The sequence below is a fragment of the Rhopalosiphum maidis genome, chromosome 2 (genome assembly GCF_003676215.2).
Source record: "Rhopalosiphum maidis isolate BTI-1 chromosome 2, ASM367621v3, whole genome shotgun sequence".
In the NCBI taxonomy this organism is placed as follows: Eukaryota; Metazoa; Arthropoda; class Insecta; order Hemiptera; family Aphididae; genus Rhopalosiphum; species Rhopalosiphum maidis.
The window spans coordinates 64,901,829-64,926,603 of NC_040878.1; the positions used below are offsets into that span (position 1 = coordinate 64,901,829).

The window sequence follows — 24,775 nt, forward strand, 5'->3', positions numbered from 1 at the left end:
CAATACCCGTGTTATCATTTAAACTATTTAATTTACAGAGTACATTCAGTGGTGTATTTATGAGAGAATCAAGAGGACGAATCCCCCCATAGGCTGTATACATGCAAATAATTATAGTTATCGTATTATTATTTTTTTTTCTTATCAATAATTGATTACATTTGCAAGAATTATAATATATTGTATAATATTAGTAACGCTGGTCACTGGTCTGTGGTCAGTGATCACACCGAGTTTATGCGGTCTGTATTATCATATATCAGGGTCGTTATTATGACGGGTTGGTAATTGCTGTATAAAGTCATATCCCCCCTTCTCATGACAAAAACCTAAATACGCCACTGAGTATATTAATTAATTCGATTTTACATTTATTAATATAAACCAAAAACTTTACCACAGTATAAGTAATATTTTTTAAATTCATATGATATAACGTTTAATTAAATAAACAATAATTTTTCTGTCAATAGCTGTTTTACAGTCTATCGTTGAAAATTCGAGAAGCCCAGAAAATGATATATACACCAAGTTAACCTGGATTTGACTATAGTGTATGTTGAGTCTCCTATAAGAACATTTGTTACTCGTGTTTAATAAAAAGTATATATTCAGCACAACAGTTACAAATTACAAATGATCAGCATGTAATTTAGTAGGTACTTTTTTTTACCTATGTAGAATAAAAAAAAAAATAGATAGTTATATATATTTCTTTGTTTGTCTTGTATATTCATTAAATCGACAATTAATTCATTGTTGATGGTATTTTATAAATATATTCTGAGCTACCTATAGCATTAATTTTCTCTCCGATAGTTGATACTGTTGAATAATCTAAAATAAGTTCGATTTACAATGACGATTATTTTATTTATTAATGAATACAAAAAAAATTATTTTGAGACGTTTTGTGTAACTTACAAATTTAATTAGGTAATTTTGTCATCTACGTATGTACTGTCATTTAATCGCAAACATCAGGGTTTGTTTATTCTAGTTGATTTATTGTTTTGATTTTTGCATTTTAAGTCATTTATAATGTGTTACTATTTTTTTATCGTTATTATTAATTTTTGTTACCTTTTTATTTCATATAGTTACCTATAAAGCTTATAAAAACATAAATAAAAACGGTTACCAATTTATAACAATAATATATTATAGGTAATAAAATTTATTTTATAACGCGATTTACGAATTTATGATAAATAAAATGCTATTTTTAAATATTAAATTTGCTTATCTTACAGATAACAAATAGTTTAATGATATTTTGTGTCTGAAATTTAAATTATATTTATAAATTTAAGTACAATACTGGTGAAACGTAAAATCAAGAATACATATTTATACCTAAATAAATAAAAATATAATTTCTCTAAAGATTTCAAAATTCAATATTGTTTAAGTAAATATAGAGTATAGTTAATGAACCCGGGATGAAATAATATAATAGAAATATTTTTGTGTTCAATTATTCATATTTTGTTGATCATTTTATTTATAAAATTTATAAATAACTTTTCAAGTTCACATAATATCTTTTGATTAGAATGATATATTTTATCTGTGTATTCAAGGAGACGTCATGTGAGTTTTTAAATTACATACCAAATGAGTTCAATATTCAAATGAAATTGCTATTAAAAATGAAACCATACAATAATAATAATTATTATTATTATAGACATCACGTCACGTGCGCATCTTATAACTTAAAGTTTTATTAAAGTGTATATTTTTAAAGTCGTTGGATTTTATCATTATTGTTGTTAACAATAGTTGTAATATGTTATTGCAAAAATGAAAAAGTAAATTAAATCTTAAATCATTATTTATTATTATTAAAATTTATTAAAAGATTAATATTTAGTTTTTTTCTTTTTACAAAATATTAAGACTACAATTATTAAGAATAAGTATTAATATTACACAAACTAATAATGAAAAAACTTTTTAATTGTTCTCGCATAACATCAAATAAAATAAAAATTCTTGTTTGTTCAAATAATTAAAAAATTTTAAAATACCTATTACAGTATTAGAAATAAATTAATACTCGTAAAATTATTTTATTGTAAATTAATACCATATCATTATACACCATTCATTTTTTTTGTTGAATTTTAGTTAAAAAACATGTTACGAAAGTTTATAATATTTTAAATAATATCATATTTGTAATAACAAGCTATGTATTATCACACACATATTAAATATAATACATAATATGAAAAAAAGTTGCCTACTATTTAGGTATATCATTCACGTACTTTGATGAATATTTTATGATGACATGCCAAAAACCCATTCATCTTAATAATACTCTTAAGTTGAGAAAAGTCAAATTTCGATTTTGAATGACGTATAACTTACAAATCTATATTTTTTGTTGACTAAGTGAAACTGTTGATAATTTAATAGAAATTATAAATATCAGATATAAATTAGGTACCTACACATAATGTTTTTGTAATAATATGTTTATAATATATAATATTTTTGATTTAAATTGTGATTCTAACATAGAATAGCTCCTGACAAATATATGGGGGTTCCATAAAACGTTCAAGCTCTTGCAAAGGTTCCGCAAGTAAAAGAAGTTGAGAAACACTTATCTATAATATACTTTCTACGTCGAATTTATGATTTGCATGAATCATTTTTCTCTTTATCATGGATAACCTCTTTCTAATACATTTTATGAGAGGCCAATATTTTTAAAAGGTGCCATTATCAATAATAAAACGAATATGTTTATATAAAGAATATATATAAATATTATATTTTTTTATAAGTAATTAGCGTTTATATTATTGTTACATGGCCTTAGAAAAACTTTTAATGGAGAAAATAATGATTCGATTTTTTAGTTGTTAATTAATAACTATGCACTGGTAATAAAATAGCGCTTTGTCTGGAAAGACTAATGTTATTTATGGTTATTGTACTATTGTACCATTGTACAAGTTATAGTAACGTTTATTAAAATTCTTATTATGATAATAAATTATATTTTGTATCGTTTGATAATTCTAATAACGATATGCCTGCTTCAAAATCAGATGTTAGGTAATTTTCAATATTTATGCAACTAATCTACCTATAGATAACCGGAAACCTTTGATATATTCCTTTAACCAGCAGTAACTTGATTACCTAAAATGAGTACTACAAAGTATACATAAACCTTTTTTAATGACATTATGGAGAGATTAAACTTAAAAATATGTGCAATACATAAATTAATACGTATTACATCTACAATATATTACCTATATATTATATATTATTTTATTTCATACACGATCATTATACAGCTCTTTAATACTGTGTGAAATTGAATATGCTTTAAGAAAATGTAAATCGAATTAAGCCTAATTTTCATGTCAATAGAATATGGTATTGATATTAATCAAATAGGTATTTACACAAAATTAAAAATATATCATTTTTTTTTTCGATATTTTTTAATTAATGAATTAAAATATAAAATGTTAAATCTTTTACTGGTAATACATTTATATTAAAAATGATAATATAACTATAAAATGTATTTAATACGGTATAAAAAGGGTTTAAATTTAATGTATATATAAATTTAAAAATTTCATTTAATTCAATAAAATATAGTAATATACATTAAACTATACGTTTTCGTTACTTCAAAATCGTATTTTATAACCATTAAATATCTAAAATATTTTTATGTTAGAGTTAAAGACCAAATTATAAATGTTAAAGTTATTGATATAAATTTATATTTCTACTTATAAATAGAAGGTAAACATTTAATAACCAAATTATTATTACTATTATTTTTTAATATTAGAAAATCTGAAAATATGTTTGTTATTAAAATACATTTGGAATAAAAATAAAAATAATAATTATCTAACAAACTTTATTTGGCCGTAAATAGTATTTAGCACATTTATAATTATTTTAAGCCACAAAAACATAAATGTGAATACAATGATGTATTATTGTGAACATAAATTATATCATTGAAAAACCATGATAACTAAGAAATCAAAATTAATTCTCATTAAAAATAAATTTTAGTATTTAATAACATTATGTATATCAGTTTATATACCTTTAGAAATCAAATCGACTAAAAATATGGATTGAATACAATGTATTGAATATTTTTTTTTTAACAGTATTAAAACTATGTGTATTATTTAAATATTTTATTTGCAGAAGATAAGTAGGTTACCACCACAGTGGTAGATATATACCACTACAGCTAAAAGCTATTATACGTATAGTTAACGGATGACACAAATAAATTTCTATTTCTATCGAATAGCAATAAAATCTAAAATAGGTAATATAGTACGTGCAATGGACAATAAATATCGTTGACCGATCATCAGTTACAAAATATGTTTTACATGCTAATTGATATGTTAGTAGTATCCGTGCACCACACAACAATACGTAATTAGAAAATCAATTAACCTATTAAATATTTAACTAATTATATCCATTTTTAATCACGCTACATTGCATATTTACTAGCTGTAAACAATTAATTATTTAACCGTTGTTACCTTTAGGCTACGCAAAAAAGGTTTACCCGACCTTCGGCATTTCTGTTTTTGAATAAGCAAGTGATTCACACGGTGTTTCATACACATTCGTGCGCTGTATGTTATATGTATCATATGTATATACTATACGATACAGCGTCAGTATACTAATGCTATATACTTATATATAACTATTAATATTATCTGTGATACACCTGCAGAAAAATGACTCTTTCGTGTTATTTTTTTCACCAACTTTCATTTTACAGCAAGAAAATAAAACGCTAGATCATAATACAAAAAAAAAAATAGCGTACGACGGCCTAGACAGTTCCACTGAAAATAAAAGTTGAACACAAGCTCGACACTTCCACCTGCATATCGGCCTGATAGGTATATCAATCAAATACCTACACATTGAGATAGCTACACGAAAAAATATAGAAAACAAGTAATCGTATTATTTATTTTTCGTTCTAAAGGCAATTCGAAAACTGAAAGGAATTAATTTTAAATCAGAATCCTTTGCCTCTAGTGGTTTCCAGTGTATTTTTTTGTCGTACTGTTGTACTGAATGTAGTAATATTACAAAATGTATAATACCTTGGCCGTAACAATAATTTTCTTCCACTTTTATTTTCACTATTGTACAATGTCTCCCAAAAATATCATTGTAGAACGGGGTAGTTCGAACTTTGAACGCGTAATCAAATGTGTAGTCTAAACGAGATTGCCTATAAATTTACAGATGACGTTTTTTTTCTTTGACTGGAGATTTGAAAACGCTTATTTCCTTGTTAAAAATGCAATCATTATAGTTGGTACGTATCAATGTATCAAAATATATCGTTAGTTCTTTCATTTATTACGGTGGTCATTTATTATTTTATTAATATTTATGGAAAGAAACTATCGTTGAATTAAAATATTAATTTTGTTGAATTTATAGTGTTGAGCATATTATTATATTTTTTCGTGATTTTAAAATTTATTTAATTCAATTTTTATCGATGAAACGATGGTTATTAAATTAAACTTAACTTACTTTTATAATTTTAGTTTATTATACTACATTAAGAATAAATTTACATACCTTAAATAAAGTATGGGTGACTCCCATTAATGGAAAAATATGCATTAAACATTTTTGATTTGAATTATCTAATGAATATAAAGAAATATAATATCATTAACCATTAGCTGTTCATTGTAGTAATCGACACAAATATTTATTCTTTGTTCTGTATAAAATATTATATGATTGCCTTGCACATTTTTTGCTTGCTCAATCTCATATTATAATTTATTTTTCAACTATATGCTTAAAATTTGTTTTGTCAAATCATCATTAAAATAAAAATTTATTAAAATCGTAATATTTTATAAAAAGTGTAGGCAATACAAAAAAAAAATAATAATAATTATGTAATAATTAATAAATCAATATATTTTTTGGACACTGGCAGTAATTTAAATGCTTTGCGGGGTGTATTAAAGGATCAAAATACCCTTAAATTAATAACGAACATGATGTATAAACCAAATATATAATTATATATTTAATATTGCTGATTTAGAGTATTATATATTTCCAATAATACATGAATGAGATGGTGAGACATGTGGGTGGTATTATTTACGTACAGTACCTACACTGTATAAACTGTATGCATATTAAACAAATTCGAATAAAAATGATTCATATTATACAAAATTAATCAAATATATTATGTATTAAGTATACGTAATAAAATGAATAAATTAAATTATAATTTTTATAATAATGTAAATTTATATGAACCAACTGATAAATTACATTTTGTATAAACTACCAACTTAGAAATGCTCTATAAATCACATTTGCAGTTTTAACTAAATCATGTGAAAAAAAATATCTTAAATATAAGTTTAAAACTAATATTTTAGTTAAATAAATTAAAGTATATTATTCAAAAAACATATGTTTAATTTATTAAAAATACTATGAATATAAATATCGTGACTAAATAAACATTAAACTTGATATTAGATAAATAGATAATATTAATATTAACTATGTCGTACGTTGGTAACATAACATTGAAAAAACTTTGTCGTTTAGTTATTAATATGTAATAATAACATACAACATACATATTAAACCATACATTTTATACACTGTATATTTCATTTAAAACAACGAACTAAGTTTGTCTAATTGTAAAACGTACGTTTACGTAAAAAGCTTAGTAAACATACGATGTTACTATGTTAGTATATTATTGAGTTCAACTAATAATACAACTAATCATATATTTAATCTAGTTATAATTAATTATTGTCAGCGACCATAATATTATTACGTTCATTATACTACATAATTTATAATTGTCAGATATTTCATATTGCATAGATCATAATTCACAGTATCATAAGCAATAACCTAATGTTTTGCACCGAATAAATCAATTTAGACTTTATATTATGTATTTCGAATATATAATGGAATTATTTTAGTAGAATAAAACAATAATATTTCGAAAATCAACCATTAATTACTGAAAAATTATGGTCTTGTGCTGAAATAAAATATTTATACATTAACTTTTTAATTACAATCTATAAAAATAAATATAAGTAGATACCAGGAATCACCAGTTAATATTTTTGAACGGTTTTTTCAGAAATGTTTGATATTTTTGGGGCCCATCAATATTAAATGTATATGTTTATCCAAAGAATATAAAATTAAAATAAAAAAATTAAATTAATGAAAATCTCTTTTAATTCACTATCAAGAAAACAAATATTATATTTTAAGCTAGATGAAGTTCATCCACGTGCCGCCATTTATCCCTAGTATATACTAGTGGCACAAACATTTTACCAGGCAAGTAAAAGGCAACCCAGGAATAAACGGTTGGTGTCACTATGTTCCTGCAGAGAGGTCCGTAACCCTTTTGATTAGATTTACAGGTATCCGTGTTCCAATTCTGACTATCTAAAACACCATACTATTTTTTCATTGGGTGAATAATAATTATTTGCTTCCCAAAGTAAGAAAATAGTTGATCATTTTTAAAAGAGTTTCTTAAAATAAAAATACGGTGGTTATACTATATTATAATAGAAAAATATATCTGAATAGGTATTCAGATTATTTTATTTAAGACTAATTTATATTATATTACATACAACATGTTACTTTATAAGTAGGTAGGTATATTACGATTACTAATAAAATACTTAACTCGTGGAGGTGATGGACAATCTATAAAAAATAATAGTCAAACTGATATCAGACATTTTTCATTAATATTAATCGATTTATTTATACGGTCTATTATTTATTTAGAACAAAGTTTCAAAACCACCTACCATTTTGGGGTAGTAAACCTAGAAAATATAGGGTGCAGGCAGCTCTCTTAAAAATAAATTAGTTCGTTGTCACGATGGAGACAGTTGAGAAAATACAATCAATGCATTCGTAATCCGTTAATACGTATTAGTATATATATACCTACAGTAGTATCTATATAAATTAATTTGAACAAAATCGATTAACTCTATTACCTATGCCATAGGTCCTATGGAATGATAGGATTATAGCAATCAAATGAAAAATAAAATGTATTCTTTCTTACGTAGAGTCTAAGACCATCATATTGCATTCACGGATAATACGTTTAGATCTACGTTTTTACCGGCCAACAATCTAAACGATTAACTAAAATTCCTTGTATTAGCAAGTATGTAGTATATATTGAATACCTATAGAATATTAGTGATTTAAATTTAATTACAAATCAAAATATTGATAAGTCAATTTAATGAATAATCGGTTGCATTTAATTTTGGGATCATAAATTATACTCATATAATATACATAGATAACAGTACTATAAATTATTCAGATTCCCCAATTTAAATTTATCAAAAGTGTATCAAAAATCTAAATAATTTGGATTTTCTAATAAGTATAGGAACTTGCATTTTTTATTCTTTCATCATCGTCTAAACTTTAAGTTTTACAACCAATTTAAAATTGGAATCATTTGATTAAACGATAATGATTAAATGATCATTTTATTAATCATTTTCTAAAGAATATTATAATTATTTAATTTAACTATCTAGTTAAGTGAAAGTTATAAATCAGACATTTCGAAAATCATAATGTTTACTATAAGAGCCTTACAACCGTTTACGATTCATCTCTATCTCATAGAAAATCGTATAATCTGAAACATTTATTTTGTATCGTATAAAACGGAGTAGCAATGGAACTCTTATTCCATATGATGACTTATCAAAAACAACGACAAAGTCGAGTTAGTGTCAACGAATTTCCCTCATTATAATTAGGTTTGTCATACGAATGGAAACCTGTTTTGCGTCGTGCAATACGTACGTATTTGCAAGTCGGGGTTCCCCAAGGAACTGTGCATGTGGCGTCCAGCAGCCACACTAGCACACAGCCGTAAGTCTACCGACAGATTTAACACCGTTATGATAACTTTGGTAAGCCCTCATAAGTTTAAACTTTTGATGCACGTTTCGTTGAGAATCTATTAGTTGCTCAAGAAACTTAAAAAAAAAAAAAGAAGCAGAAGAACAAGATTTTATGAAACACCTTATCTGTAAAAAGTTATTCAATTAAACACAGAGGTCAGAAATTACAGATTTTACCAACTTTTAGTTGTTGAATGTAAATGTGATGTAATTTTTAAGTCAAAAAATCCTATATTTTAATATTCACAATATAACGCTTATTGAAATTTTTTAGTAGACCCTATATACAATTATTTTTTGAATTTAATGATTGCTCTATTTTTAATACTTATCGATTATTATTTTTATCTTTGTCATTTCACGTAATTTTGTACAATATTTTTCACCACATATTAAATCCCATACTAAAATCATGTTCCGAAAAGCATAACAAGCGAGCTTGAAATTTAAATAGACACATTAAATGTATATAAGTTTAATGGTACTACTTTTTATTTTCCTTATATTAAAGTAAGAAACTATTTTTATTTGTCATGAAATACCCAAAAAGTCGTATAATTAATTCATTTTTTAAACGAAAAAAATTATTACAGCGTTCACCACTAAAATAATAGTACCTACATTATATTTGATATGTTTCATTTAATGTAGAGCCTCTTAAAATGACAATGATATTTTATATTCGCGCTGAGATAAAAGGATTGCCTACTTCTGAAACTATTATTATATAGTGTATAATGTTTTAAGATCTAAATATTGTTCACTTTGTAACTATACTACTTCTATATAGCTTTTGGTCTTGTAGAATTAATATGTATTTTGAACGAGTTCAACACAAGACAAATGCAAATATTAAAGTATATTACATACCAGTTTTATTTATTTTAACAGTTAGGTTCACTATACAATTAAAAATTAATTTTAAAAGCTTAAATCGTGTATAATAAAAATAAAGTTATTTTTTATTACTGATTTGTTTTAAAGTTTTAATAGTATTTAACCGCATAATAACATTTTTTTAATCCACAGTCATATTGTAGGGATATACGAGTATACTGTTATTATTACGCACTAATAAATGGTTACATTTTTATTGATTAATTTAAAATTGAACTTAATAAAAAGTTCTTGATTAGTTGATGATTATTTCCCATTTTATAATTATATTTTGTAATGTTATAAACCAAAATCTGTTTTTTATTAATTTATCTTAATTTTTACTAATTCAAGTTTATTCAGATGTTTTGTTATTGAATCATTTTTTTAACTAGTAAAAATATTTTCAAAAAAAAGAAATCATATGATTATTTTTTTAAATAATTCATATTGTAGCCTTATGTGTTTTTTTATGATGTATGACTTACAACAATGATACGTCTTGAATAAAATTAATTAATACTGGAAGTATTTTAATATTAAATTAGTATTATAATTTTCAAATTCAATGATTTATGACATAAATAACTAACCATACTAACTATAGCTTGAAAAAGTTGTTAGCCGTTAAATATTTTTGAGTACATAAATAATATACATTTGAACTGATCTTCTGTAGGTATTATTCGTGATTAAATAATAATATGTTCAATGCGTATTTGTATTTAACATTATGATAATTCAATAAACTTGCTCTGTGTATATCTATGCAACTATGAATAGTTACTAATAATAGTACAAAGAGTTCACAGCGACGTGAACGCAGTGTCATTTATATTATCTAGCAATTCGATTTATGGATCGTTTGCTAAAATTATTAGTGCCAGTTGATTTATTGTACGGTTTTATGGGCGTCCGTGCAATTTTCTCATTGACTTAAACGTGGCTGATATTATGTATATTTTAGATTACGAGTACCTAGATGAATTTATTGATCTTACAATGATGTATGTTTTTTCATTTGTCTATGTACATGATAAGTAGTCGGAAAACAAGGGTGGATACAGTGGTCCTAAACGAGGGAGGGGGAAATTTGACTAAAAAAGATCATAATCTATTAAAAAAAAAAACTTTTCTGGAATATATTATACTTTTTTTGTGAACGAGTGGGAAATCGCCCCCATTGCCTCCCTCCTGTATTCGCTCGTGTCGCAAAATGTATCGATTTATTGATTTATTGAGGGTGGTTATGATAGAAAATTAGATCTAGTTTATACTTTGGTAAGATAAAAATTAAAGCATAATATTTCAAACTAATCGCGAAAAATAAACAAAAAATCCATGTTTTTTTGTAAATTCATCGATTTGGTTTTGGAAAACGAATAATTGTAGAAACTTGAAATGTTCGTGAAATGGTTACATGATCATTTTCTATTTATAAAATATTATGCATAATTGTAATTTTCAATTTATTATTAGTTTTTTTTTTTTTTTTATAAATGCTAATAAAAAATTTATGAATGGGTAAAAATACTTGATAATCTAATACAAAGCTCCTAATAAGTGGTTTATTACCCAATTAAAAATATTAAAAATTATTTTGTTTTTTGTTATTAGAAATTCATAAATAATAATTGTTTGTTTATACCTATTAGATAAGTAAGATTTGAAATTTAGTATAAAGTTCTCTATATGTTTCGCAATCTATCGTATATAAAAAATAAATGGTTTTCTATAAGTGCCAATAAAAAAAAGTTATTCAAATGGTCAAAATTCTTAAACATTTAGTACAAGATCCCATATAAATTGTTCTTGTATTTGTATAAAATTATTTAAATTTAAAATACATATGCACATATTTTTTTTTTGATAATCATTTTGAAGTTTATAGTTTATTTTTTCTTAGGCTAAATTATCTAAAAATAATAATAAAAACAAACAATATTTATCCACTATTAAATGGGGAGAACCATCCAAATCAGATAAATATTTAATTAAATATGTTTATGCTTTGTTCATAATTTAACGTTTATAATAATATTTAAATAATAATTATTGTTATTATAATTATAATTAAATATATATACTATAGTATTTTCTATTATCACATGTTAAAATACAAAATATTTTTCGTTATATTTTTGAATGATTTTTAAATGTTAGAATACCTATTTATTAATTTATCATAGTTCTCGATTTGAACTTTATCTTGAATTTTTTTTTCTTGTATGATTCTATTTTAAATATATTTTTTAATTTTCATGTTGATTTATCAACTACTTGTGTTTTAAAAGTACATTGTGCACGAGCAATATTTAAGCTTACTACATAATATCATCGATTATATAAATATAGGTACTGGTAAAATTAGATATTAGTTATTACAGTAGATTAGTTTTTATAGCAAATGGAAATAATATACCTTGTGCCACACCCTCAGTTTTTTTTATTGTTGTCTTTCTTTTACCAGTTCACATATTAATATGGACAAATTATTATGGTCACTAATTTACGCTTAGTATAGTTAGTATTAAATATCAAATTAATGAATTATAGCAATACCTAAATGTAACAATATTGTTTATGCTTAATTGGAACACGTGTTTTTTACAACGTGTTGTGAACATTTTTATACGAAACTATTTCGGCATATAATATGTTTTATAAACCAGGCCCACTGATTATTATTATACATGAACGAATCACGCAAATGTTTATAATCATATATATATATATATATATATATACTCGTGTGTGTGTGTGTGTGTACTGTGTTTATATTTGAATAAATACACTAATATGGTTTTTACTGTTGCAACAGTACTGTATATTTTTTATTTCGTGTTCCCTACTGCGCATAATTTTGGTCATTGGATGTAAATTATATTAAATTATCAATTTTCAAACTTTCAAAAAAAAAAAATTTAGGTACATGTCTTGAACATAGTACAAAATAAATAAAGTTTCTATACATACCAAAAGACGTGAAACATTAGCACGAGTCTTATGAGTGTTTAGTACACGCAATACATTATTAAGTATTACATAATGAAACGAAAACATAAATAATAATAATTTAGCAACAAGTTGTATCTAGAAAAATCCGAAAATTATTAAAATAATATTAAATTGTTGAATTCGTAAAAATATATATATATATATATGTTGCGTCAGGGTCGATAACAGGTTTGTATAATGTATATATATATAACTAGTGGCGCATGAGGTTTAGTGCCGTTTTAATAAGGTTTATAGTTTAGCTCGACTTATCAGTCTTTCTCTGAACGTTCAAAAAACAAGTTACACGCATCCTCGTCATTACCATATTGTCCCTAATAAAGCGACGCGCCTCTGTCGTATTGATGTGCCCGGGGACCCGTGACAGTATTTCGGGCCTTCGGGGACCTCGAAACGAACTGCCTATCGGTCGAAGCGCCGTCGTCATAATACCACATGACCAGATATTGTAATAGGCACACAGCCGTTACACACAATGTCCGTATGTGTGCGACGGCCGTCTGCTCGGAATCCCTTGTCGGCCTCGGAGTTGGCCGTCATCGCCGCGGTAAAAGCGACAGGGATGGCACTGAACGTGGCCGAAATTCTACGCCAGGCCGTCACCGGTCGAAGTGATTCAAACAAAACAAGTTCCTGGCTTTTAATTACACGAATCACGATGTTAATTACTTTGTTATACATCAAGCTATTTATCTTGGGAATTTAAAAATTATACATCATAGTATTAGGTATTATGCATTTTATTATACGCAATAATGACATATTTTTTCATTTTAAACTAATGAACCTATTTTTACTGTCTTACGGTATTTACAGAAAGATGTTATTACATTTTGAGTTTATATCAGTTTTATAGAAGAAAAATAATATAAAAACGTATACAATATATTTGATAGTTCATTATATTATATTATACCATTTATGTAAATTAAACATACATGAAAATACATTGGTACCTAATTAGGCAATACAGTTTATATAAAACTAAAATTCTATGCAGTCAAAATATTACTTATAAGCTATAAATTATAGCCTATAACATATAGATGATACATATTATTTAAGTTTCTTGACCCTCGTTAATGTTATTTGGTATGTTTGCAATATTTCAATAAAATTAAATATTGATACCTACTTAAATGAACTATGGTAATGTATAGTTTAATTTATGAATCAGTTAATATCACAGAATTTTGTGATAACATGTCTTATATTGTTATTCTTGTTAAAGGTAAAAATAATAAACTTGAATTTTATTTTTTAAAGACCGTGTAATTTTAATAAAAGGTCCACAACTATATGATACAATGCGTAGCATTATGTACACTTTTGTATAACATTGTAGTAATAATTATGTTTTTGTATTAAATTGTATCGCAGTAAAACTTTTCCCGCCAACCGATAATGCAACACTGAATACAGAAATATATTTGATTAAATAATAACTGGTTTGATGTAAACGATAAACAATGTTGACATCTATTATAATCAAAAATAATTAATAACATTTACGTTCGGTGTTGATGTTTTGAAATCAACTAATGAATACCGAATGGTATATAATGAAAAGCTTGATACATTATTTAAAAATGTTCTTTTTTGTTTTCAGGTAATTTTGGTGCTAAGAAATCTGTTAAGTCCTCGACAAATGTATTCCGTTCTCCGTGCATCAAATTCTCTCCGGTTGCGTCACCTAGCAAGTGTGGAAAGCCTAACAAACATCAAAACCATAACGTAGCTAACCGCCGTCGAAGCAGTGACGAAAAAGATACGCGAACTGTTTATTTAAACGAGTATGAACATATTTTTTTCTCGATTTGTTTATTAGTTTCGGACACGACGTGTGGGTTATTAAATCGTATATTATTACGTTCTTATACAACATTCACGATTTGAAACCCACCCTGTGCTTATCATCTGTAATTTAACAATATTGAAACCACCTATCCTGCTCATAAAATGCAATATACCTCCAATAACGGCATCCTTACTAGACAAACACGGAAACACGTACAATACAAAAACAGAAGGTTTATCACATTCGGAAAATAAATGGCGTATTGTTACTTATTCTATACGTATATAGAAGAAAACTTATTTTATATTGCGTAAGATGTGTTTTCGATTTAATTAAATAAACTATATTGAATCTTCTATAACTTCTATAATCTTTATACTATGGACTTTTTAGAAATACAAGTAGAGTTTAACTAAGAAATTAAATACAATATTTTCGTGTCATCATTTTATTATAACACTATGAGAAATACCCATTTATTATATATTATAATATTAATATGATCTTTGGTAGTTACAAATAATAGCAAAAATAATATTATTTTTAAGCTATTTTCATTTAAAATACATAGGTTTGTTTAAAAACCATTGTTTTTAAAACATTCCATTAATAACATTTATAATTGGAATAATAAGAATATAAACAAATGTTTAAATTCATTTAAACATATTATTGCATTTGTCTGCTTTGGTATTTTCATATTTTTGTCATGTAGTTTTCTGGCGTGCGGGTATTTTCCACTATCCTAGAAAAATTTGCCTTGAATATAGAAATTCCCCCTCCACCATGAGATCAAATGTTTGACGATTTTTCATTCATTGTGTGACCTATCTAACGTACAAGGTTTTCAAAACGAGTTAACGGACAATTATTGATTTTATCCGCCCAAGTAAATGTGGCAAGTGAATTATTTGGCCCGATCTCGGGTATTCTATTGGATGCATGCAGACAAAAAAAAAAAAAGTTTTAGAAATTCTCTTATAGGCCATTCCCTATTTGACATATTAACTTAGTAATATCAAAAACTTTTGTAGTTAAAAATTTAGTTTAATTTTAAGATGGATAATTAAGTCAATAGATTGATGCAAATAACACGCCACTGAATATATTTGTATATTTGTATCTGTATACAATCTTATTATTTAATACAAATATTATAGTCATTCCATTCATCTCATTCAATACTAACTAAATGTATATTTTAAATAATATATATTATACAAATATTTTGTAAAAATGTAAAAAGTTTAGTTCAATAAATTTAATAACTAATAAATATAGGATTGATTTCGAAAATATAATGGTACTTGGTGAATAAGAAAATCTAAAAAGATTCTTTAATCATTATATTATACTTAATTTTCTTTAATTTATTTTTTGTTTAACTGTCTTTTTATGTAAATTTACATTTTAATAAGACAGAATTTATTGGCATTTATCCAGTTAAATTAATAATTGCAAATTCACAAATAAAGTAATATAGGTACCTACATAAAAGAATTTTATCGTATAATAATTTTCAGACGTTCAGCTGCACAGTCTTATCGTTACTTAGATGAATAATGTTATTATTCCATCTACCATCATTCGTTTATTCATTCTACTTTATTGTATAATGAAAAATCATTTTATATTAACTCTTACTGAATTAACGCTAATAAATACTTATTAACAAACAAAAAAATATTTACATATTTATAATATATTCTGATCATGAGATAATATTATAACTCATTTTTTCTAAAAATAGAATGTGAGAAAGTACGAATATGATACTACTATTGAATACTTATCACATATCGACACACTAGTATTGTATTAATATTTTTAATTTAAGAGCATTCGAGAGCTTTATGTTCGTAAATTGATTTTCAGCAATTCTCTTTTATGACATATGGATGTAGTATAACAATGCAAGTCAACCGATGCGTAGTTATAAAATCATGATAATAAAGAAAAACTTTATAGTACTGTAGACTAGACATTTTTTATATTTCAAGTGTTCATAAAAGTAAACTTGAACTAAAAAGTGTTTTTAAATTATTGAATAAAGTCATGAATACTAAATTAATGATGTGAAAATAATTATCAATAAGATGGATTAACTTGCTTAAATATTTAAACCCCTCAAATCCTAAAATTACAAATCTAACATGTACCATAAATAAGTACTATATTTATAGTAAATTAAAAATACGTATAATTTATATAAATATTTTCCATCAGAAGTGATAATTTAGTGAATAGCTAGTAAATTCAAAAACTATTCAATTAATCAAATCTGTCTCCATTTTCAATTGTCAGATAGCAAAAATTCCTATTATTTAAGTTTCAAATTTTTTAATAAACATTCCTACAACGATGAAACACTCATTTGAACAGATACACGTACATAATATCTTCATACCCATTCAAACATACCATTCATATTTAAGTGGAACTATATCAACCTATAGTATTTATTTGGTACTAAAATTCAGTAAAAGATCTTTTATGTTTAATACATCTACTATATTTATACTATATTACCGATTAGGTATATCAAAAGTCTGTCTAATTTGAATATAGTATCCTTTACCGAATAGAATATTAAGTTATATTATATAGGTGGTATTGAAATATTTGATCACCAACAAGGAAATTCAATTAAATCAAATCACTCATAAATGTTCAAATATTCAATTGAATTTAACACTAGTCCGTATAATATAATGCGTAGAAAATGATTTCTGAATTTCTTTATGGTCTATTTTATTGTAAATGAAATAATGCGAAGTCAACGTTTCCAGAAGTAAACACACATAATAAGTTCTTCATAATATATACAATAATATTTATTGCTGATCGTCGTTCGTACAAATTTGTTTTGACATTTTACCAACTCTTGCAGTACTTAGTAAACTACTTTGAATAATCATCATTCAATAATCAACATATTTTTAATTGTGAAATATAAAACAATTTAATTAATTAATGCAAAAACCATAATTATCATTAAAATTTATGATTTATAAAAAAATTATAAAATATATAGATATAGAATATAGTAAACATAGTAGGATATAGCAGAATATAATACGGTTGTAAATACTTATTCCTTATTTTAAATTATATTATACAACTTACTAATTAAAAATATAAAAAAAAATATTTAAATGAACACTAAATTTAGTGTATCAATAATACTGTTAATTAACTAATTCGATTGTTAAATATAAATCATAAATGTCTTTACTAAACGAGTATAATAACATAAACATTTGGAAACGTATTATATAAATACTATCGTGGTTCTTGGATAACAATTGCATAATTAACCCCCAAACATAAATTTAACTGCATTTAATTAATGACAACAACCAATAAAATATACATTTATGATTCGTATATCATCTATATGAGATTCAATGAATACACTAGTATAAATATCAACCATAATAGTTTGCCATTTGAATAGATATATTAAACTAAAACTAGCTTATATACTATCTAGTTTTTTTAAACGTATTTATTTATTATTGCCTGCCACACATATTATTGGTTGAATAGTCAAGGTGTGATTCTAAGAATATGGAAATAAGTATTTAATATCAAAAATATAATTTGTGAAGTAGTAATAAGTAGGTACTAAAAGATGAATTTAATTGTCGATTTTTACCATTCACATCGCGTGAATAACGCATTCACGCAATCATTAAATAACATTGAGATTTACGTAATTCGTTAAAGTAATAATAAAAAATTATGTTTTCTTGGAAATACATATTTTACGGAGAATTGCACGCTTAAATTAAGTTAGGATAGGTCGCTACTCCCTTGGTGTATTCTCATTACAAGGCACAATAGTTATTATCTTGTTTACTCTCAACAAATTATACCAACATTTATTTTTACTTTACCCACGATAGGCACTTACAATTTATAAAACGAATTTAGTTAGGTTATTATTATATACAAAAACATAATATAACGGTAAATTTTTAATGATTATAACTTATAAGTTAATTAAAAAATATTATTTAATTTCTTGATAAGCAATCCTAACCTTGTAATAGAGAAAAAAGTACATTTAACCAATAATTATCGTAAAATATGCCGTTCTGAAATCTAAGTTAAATATATTAAATACATTTCTTTAGTAAAAAAAAAAAGTATTGTATACGAGTATTATGTATTTATTAAATAATAAATAGTAGCTAGATGCAATATTTTTAAACAAATTATGTATTAGTTATTTATTTAAAAATAATATTAGTTGAAATTCGTATTTTTTTTATTATAGCTATTTATTCTACATATTAAAATTTTTGTTCTAATCAAATCTAATAAGTACAGAATAATACATTTGATAACATAATTTGAAAAAAGAAAAGAAAATCGTTGGTATAATATATGGAACACAAATGAGAGTATATTACTTATTAGAAGAATACCTTTGAAAAACAAAGTGAAAATTTCGTGGTCTAAATGTATACATTTGTACAACTGTATTTTCTCCATTTTGTATATTGAGCTTAATTAACTTACAAATAATACTTACCTTTAATTGCAATATAGCTATATTGTAATGCAAATCTATAAATTTCAAATGTATACAATTGCACATTAATTCAAATATCGGAAGTAAACACGATTCTCTCTAATTTATCAGTATGGTATTTTAGTATTTACTCTTTCAAACGAATTTTAAATTTACTTTTATTGATACAACAAATAAAAAATAGAATAGGTAAATAAATATATCAAATTGGATTTGTTTTAGTTATTTATCTTACACATAAAAATAAAAAGTCTTAGTAAAATAAGAATAAGAAATAATATTTAAAATAATCTTCAGGTTTTTTGTTTAAATTTTCTAACTGCCTATCCTTTTTTTGATCAAATTTAAGTGTCATTAACCAATGGTTTCTTATACAAGTATAATCACGTTTTTATTTTTTATTTTCTCTATCACAATATATTGGTAAATTATTACACATAAATCTGTATACATTATGATATTTTGTATATTTTTATAAAATAAATTGATTTATAAAATGTATGCGTTAAATAAGTATTAAAGGCAATTCAAACTATTTTTGAATATTGAAATTCTTTAAAAAATAATTGTTTAAGAAATTATTTTAAATAGGGGTATTACAATAGTTATTATTTCTCAAAAGATAATTTTATTACAATTAATTTTAATAATATAAACATCATTACGGTAATTTATTGATTGGAAGATTTCGAAAATGACATTAACTTGGTTGATGTGCACAAAACTATTTTAAATATATATTATATTATCCGTGAGAATGCTAATGGTAGTGATCAAATTACTTTTTTTCGTAAAAAAATGTGTGTTATCTTCAGACTACTGTATAATGTCGTCTGTCCGTTGTAAAAGTGTAAGCTTTTGTTACGAACAAAACACTTCTTATCAAATGACACAGGTTAAAAAAAATAAATAATTAATTAAACAAAAAACACGAACACGAAAAATGAAACGAAACGTAATAATTAATGGATTTTCATCATAAAGTTTCGTTTACCGTGTAGATATCTTACATTTTTTAGTTCTGAAATGCTTTATTACGTTTCACGTTATGGAATGACAGAGAAGCTGTACACATATTAATTAGTCGTAAGTACTAAGTACAGTATTATATCCGTCCCATTTATTGACTTTCAGTGTCTGTATGCGACATACGCGACGGTGGTGCTAAGTTTATATCGTAGTCGATGCGTAGTTTATGTTGAGTAGGATGAATGTCATGACGCGGAAATGAACATTGCACGCGGACTATTTAATTACAATGGAAAACGGCCGTTTTTGGCTGCAATAACCGCCACCGTGGGCCGCGGCGTAGTAAAAGTATACATTTCGCTAAGAGATCAGCGTCAAATAACCTGTCATGTGCATTCGTTCATATCGGTCGCTTATTATGTACATAAGCACATCTTAAACCACGTACAGGCGTGTACGGTAAAACGATTCCGTGATCGGTGGCCGATGAAGGGGAAAAGATACGAATCGCCAATGAGGACAATAATAACGAAATCTCATTTTAGGTCTGACGAATTTATAAAAAAGACATAAATCAAAGGATTTATATATAGATTTATCACGTGCTATGTATACCTATATGTATATGTGTGTGTACACATTACACACACACGGCAATCAATAGTTTCGTGAGTAAATGATAAATCGCGCGTAAATAAAACATTACAAATGTCCGCGATACTGATCGATGGCACTAGCAATAATGTGTGCTTGTGCGTTTGCGTGCGTGCGCGCGCGGTCTGGCAGTACCTAAAAGGTGGCGCAATAGGCGAGGAAAATGTTATACATTTATCTTGTACAAACCAACCGCCAAAACACACAACGCGCAATAAAGAGTAATCGGAAATAGCCAATAAGTGAAACGCAAACGACTGCGCGGCATTAGCGGAAATGGCACGGCGCGTTGTTGATAATAGTAATATGCATAATTCAAGCAATAATTATTTTTAATAACAAATGACAACGCTCCGCGGAAACAAGAGAACAATATGAAATCCACTACGCGAGCGCAGTTCGTAATAACAATAATATGATTGGACACGTTTTATCACGCTAGTAGCGTACACCGCGGAGAGAGAATATCATCTTCAGGTTGAATGATATTCTATTATTTCATATTCCCGAACTGTTGTATGTTGACGTGTGTATATTATATAAAATCATGAAATACTTTAATATTTAGTTATAATCATAATATTTACATAGGATCTTCCGAATTTCGATTGCCAAAAACGGCGCGGAGATTATATTGGTTCTCGCGCAATCCCCAACGTTTTTGGTCATACAAAATGTGGATGATACTATTATATGTAATCTGTAAACATATATTTTGGATACATTTATCATTCAAATGTGATGACTAGGTATTTTTCGACTGATATGGGTTAGTGCGTTATTTCAATGAATTACGGAAAGGAAAATTCGATTTGAATCGTTATGGTTTAATGGTCGAACATAGTATGTTGCGTTATCGACGATGTATAGAGTACATCGCAGGGGTACAGTTTAATCGTATCGGCGAGTAATCCAGAAAATGGAGAAACATAAAGGTACAGTTTACCATTATGTAAAACGGTAAGTCGATAACATATTAGTCTAATAGTCTATTATATCGGTGCGAATTTTGACGTATACAATAAAATATACAACGGGTAAAACTGTAAAAAAATCGGCACTATCCGGACTATTTTCATGATTACCAGACAAAAATCGTCAAAGTAGATGAAACATAATAATCAACAGCGATTTTATTAAGTAGAGTAGTGTTTAATTTTAATAAACAAAACAAGTTTAAAATATTACTTATAACTTTATAATATCTTTTATCATATTATAAACCCTTATAATTTAACCTATACTTATTGTTAATAGCAAAAATAAATTATCAGTAGGAATATATTAATGATAATGGCCAATGGGCTATAGGTATAGTGGTATACAATAAAACATCCATATAGAAATATAGGCTGACTGGCTGTTTCCATTAACATTTGTTTTTTTGAAAGCAGTGATTAAGTTCAAATTTGACACAGTGAACAGTGAATTATTCAGTGATAAGATACACTAAAAATCTGTAACAACAGATTGACTTTTTTTTAAAAATCTTTAATCATTATTAAAAGACAAACGGCCTAGCGGTTCATTATTTTATGTCCTCATAGCATTAAGTGTTGTTTTTTATTTTTCGTGCGATTTTTCATGATAGATTTATTCGATAAGTAGTTTGAATTAATATTTTTTTATATATATACATAAACACTGATTTATATTTCATTCGATGTAAATATTCGTTCGATGAATTTATCTAAGTAGGTTTATAAAGTATTTAAATCAACATCCAATAAGAATACCATATCATCAGTTGAAATTATATATAATTATAAAAATGTGATATAAGGCTATGATAGTAAAATGAGGCAATTATAATTAATGCTATGTTATTATTACAATATATTATACGCAATTTATTGAAATTCCCATGTACCTATATTATTGCATTCCTACACGTCTCACAACAGCGTAGGCGGTTTCTAGTTTCCACTTCACCGTGTCTTTCTAACTTTACCACAACTTTTCTGTTTACCAAACCTTTTTGCATTAAAACAAAGAAGTTTTGTACCTAACATTGTATTTGGCGTCTTAAATTACATAATACAATTTCGGAAGCCATAATTATAAGAGATTGTGCAAATAAGTACATTTTAAAAAGTTTGACGAAGATAAGTAGGGGTAATTAACGAAACATTTAACTTTTTTGTTATTTAATATGCTATTCACATTCAATTTTACCTTTTAATATGTATGCTATATATATAAATATATATATTATTTATTTTTTTAATATAATATTATAAATCATAACACCACTAGCGCAGAGTTCTGTATATAAACTATAATATTGTATAGTGATTGTGAGGGGAGGTGCATGGTGAATATTTATATCTATATCTATTTTGGTAAAACTCTGTATATACCTAAAGAAAATTTATATTAGTAATATTATATTTATTTTTACAACAGTAACAGTAATGTTATTTTTTTTCATCAAGATAATTTATTAATTTATTTGTATATATGGCAAATTGTGTTGCTTATAAATATATTACGAATATAACCACGGTTTATTATCATATTTAATTTATCTTTTTAAATTAAAAAAGCAAATGGAAAAGATGATAAATATAAATTTAGCAAGTACCTATAGTTACTATAGAGTATATTAAATTGTTTCCTGGTAATAATTTTTAAATGTCCTCTAAATATTTTATCATCAACAATTAAAAAACTTAAATAACGAGCTTGGTACAAACATAATGTAACAAACAACTTACTATAAAGGTTTTTTTGGAAAACATGTAATTATCTTTTTAACTTAAAAACATTATCGTAGAGAAAATGAAAATAAGTTAAAGACTCATCACTGTAACAAATGTACAATTATACTAATGGGGCAATGAAGAACAAAATAACATACGTTTACTAGGCACAATATAAAATAAATGATCATGCCTATAATTCTATAGTGTGATCAAATACCAATATGACTCAAAAATCTAGTTAAGCTTACAGATCCGTTTAATAGTCCAAGTAAAACCAAAGAGTCGATAATAAAATCTCATCTTTTGTTTAGAGGAGATACTTTTTACTGTAATTTGATATGAATATTCCACAGATACTCATAATATCTAATTTAAAGTACTTATATATACCATTCTAACTAATCTCCTGTAAATGTTCTCAATTTGTATTTATTTGGATTTTGATGATTTTTATTATTATTCATGTTTTGTAATTTTTAAATTTTATTATTCGCCAGTTAATTTGTGGTATAGAGCATTATTGTACTTTTATTTTTATTTATGATTTAGACTTAGGTATTAAAGCTTTTCTTTTTTTATTTATCATACTTTAATTTAATAAAGTGTCGACAATCAATATAGTACATGTTGTTTTTCAAATTTACAATGGCAACTGGCAAATGATGATAGTAAAACGTGTTTCGTAGAAAAGCACTCTATGTGTGCTATCAATATTAAACTAAACACATGTATTAAATTATATTTTATGAGAAATTGATTTTCTTTTTAGAATAATCAAAAAAAAAGTATTTAAAAGCTATATAGCTAATGCGTTAATATTCTAATTACCAAAAACCTCAAATTCTACCAAATAAAATATTGGATTTATATTTGAAACTAAAAAAAGATTTTTATTTGACTATCCGACGAAACAAATGCTAGAAGCCTAGAATCCCTTGAATAGTTGAATCTATACATAAGTACTGATTAATGATTAATGATAATTCACATATTGTTGATTTAATCTTACCAACATTTCTATGATAATTTTTCTATAAGTAATGTTTAAAATAAGTTACTAAAATACTTTTGTTAAATACCTTTAAAATCAACTTTATTTTAAAATGGAGTAGAAATAAAATGCCATTTATTGTTTATTAAGCTTGTATAGTCTTTAAGTATATTATATATAAGATATGTTTAA

At 25.3% G+C, this 24,775-nt stretch overlaps 1 protein-coding gene across 1 annotated transcript in view; it reads left to right on the forward strand.

Moving 5' to 3' along the window:
* Positions 1–24,775, forward strand: part of LOC113553697 (ankyrin repeat and fibronectin type-III domain-containing protein 1) — a 142,337-nt gene that overhangs the window by 29,428 nt on the left and 88,134 nt on the right. Inside the window, exon 4 of the mRNA XM_026957173.1 lies at positions 14,536–14,719. Coding sequence (XP_026812974.1) covers positions 14,536–14,719 — 184 coding nt within the window. The remainder of the gene's footprint in view (positions 1–14,535; positions 14,720–24,775) is intronic.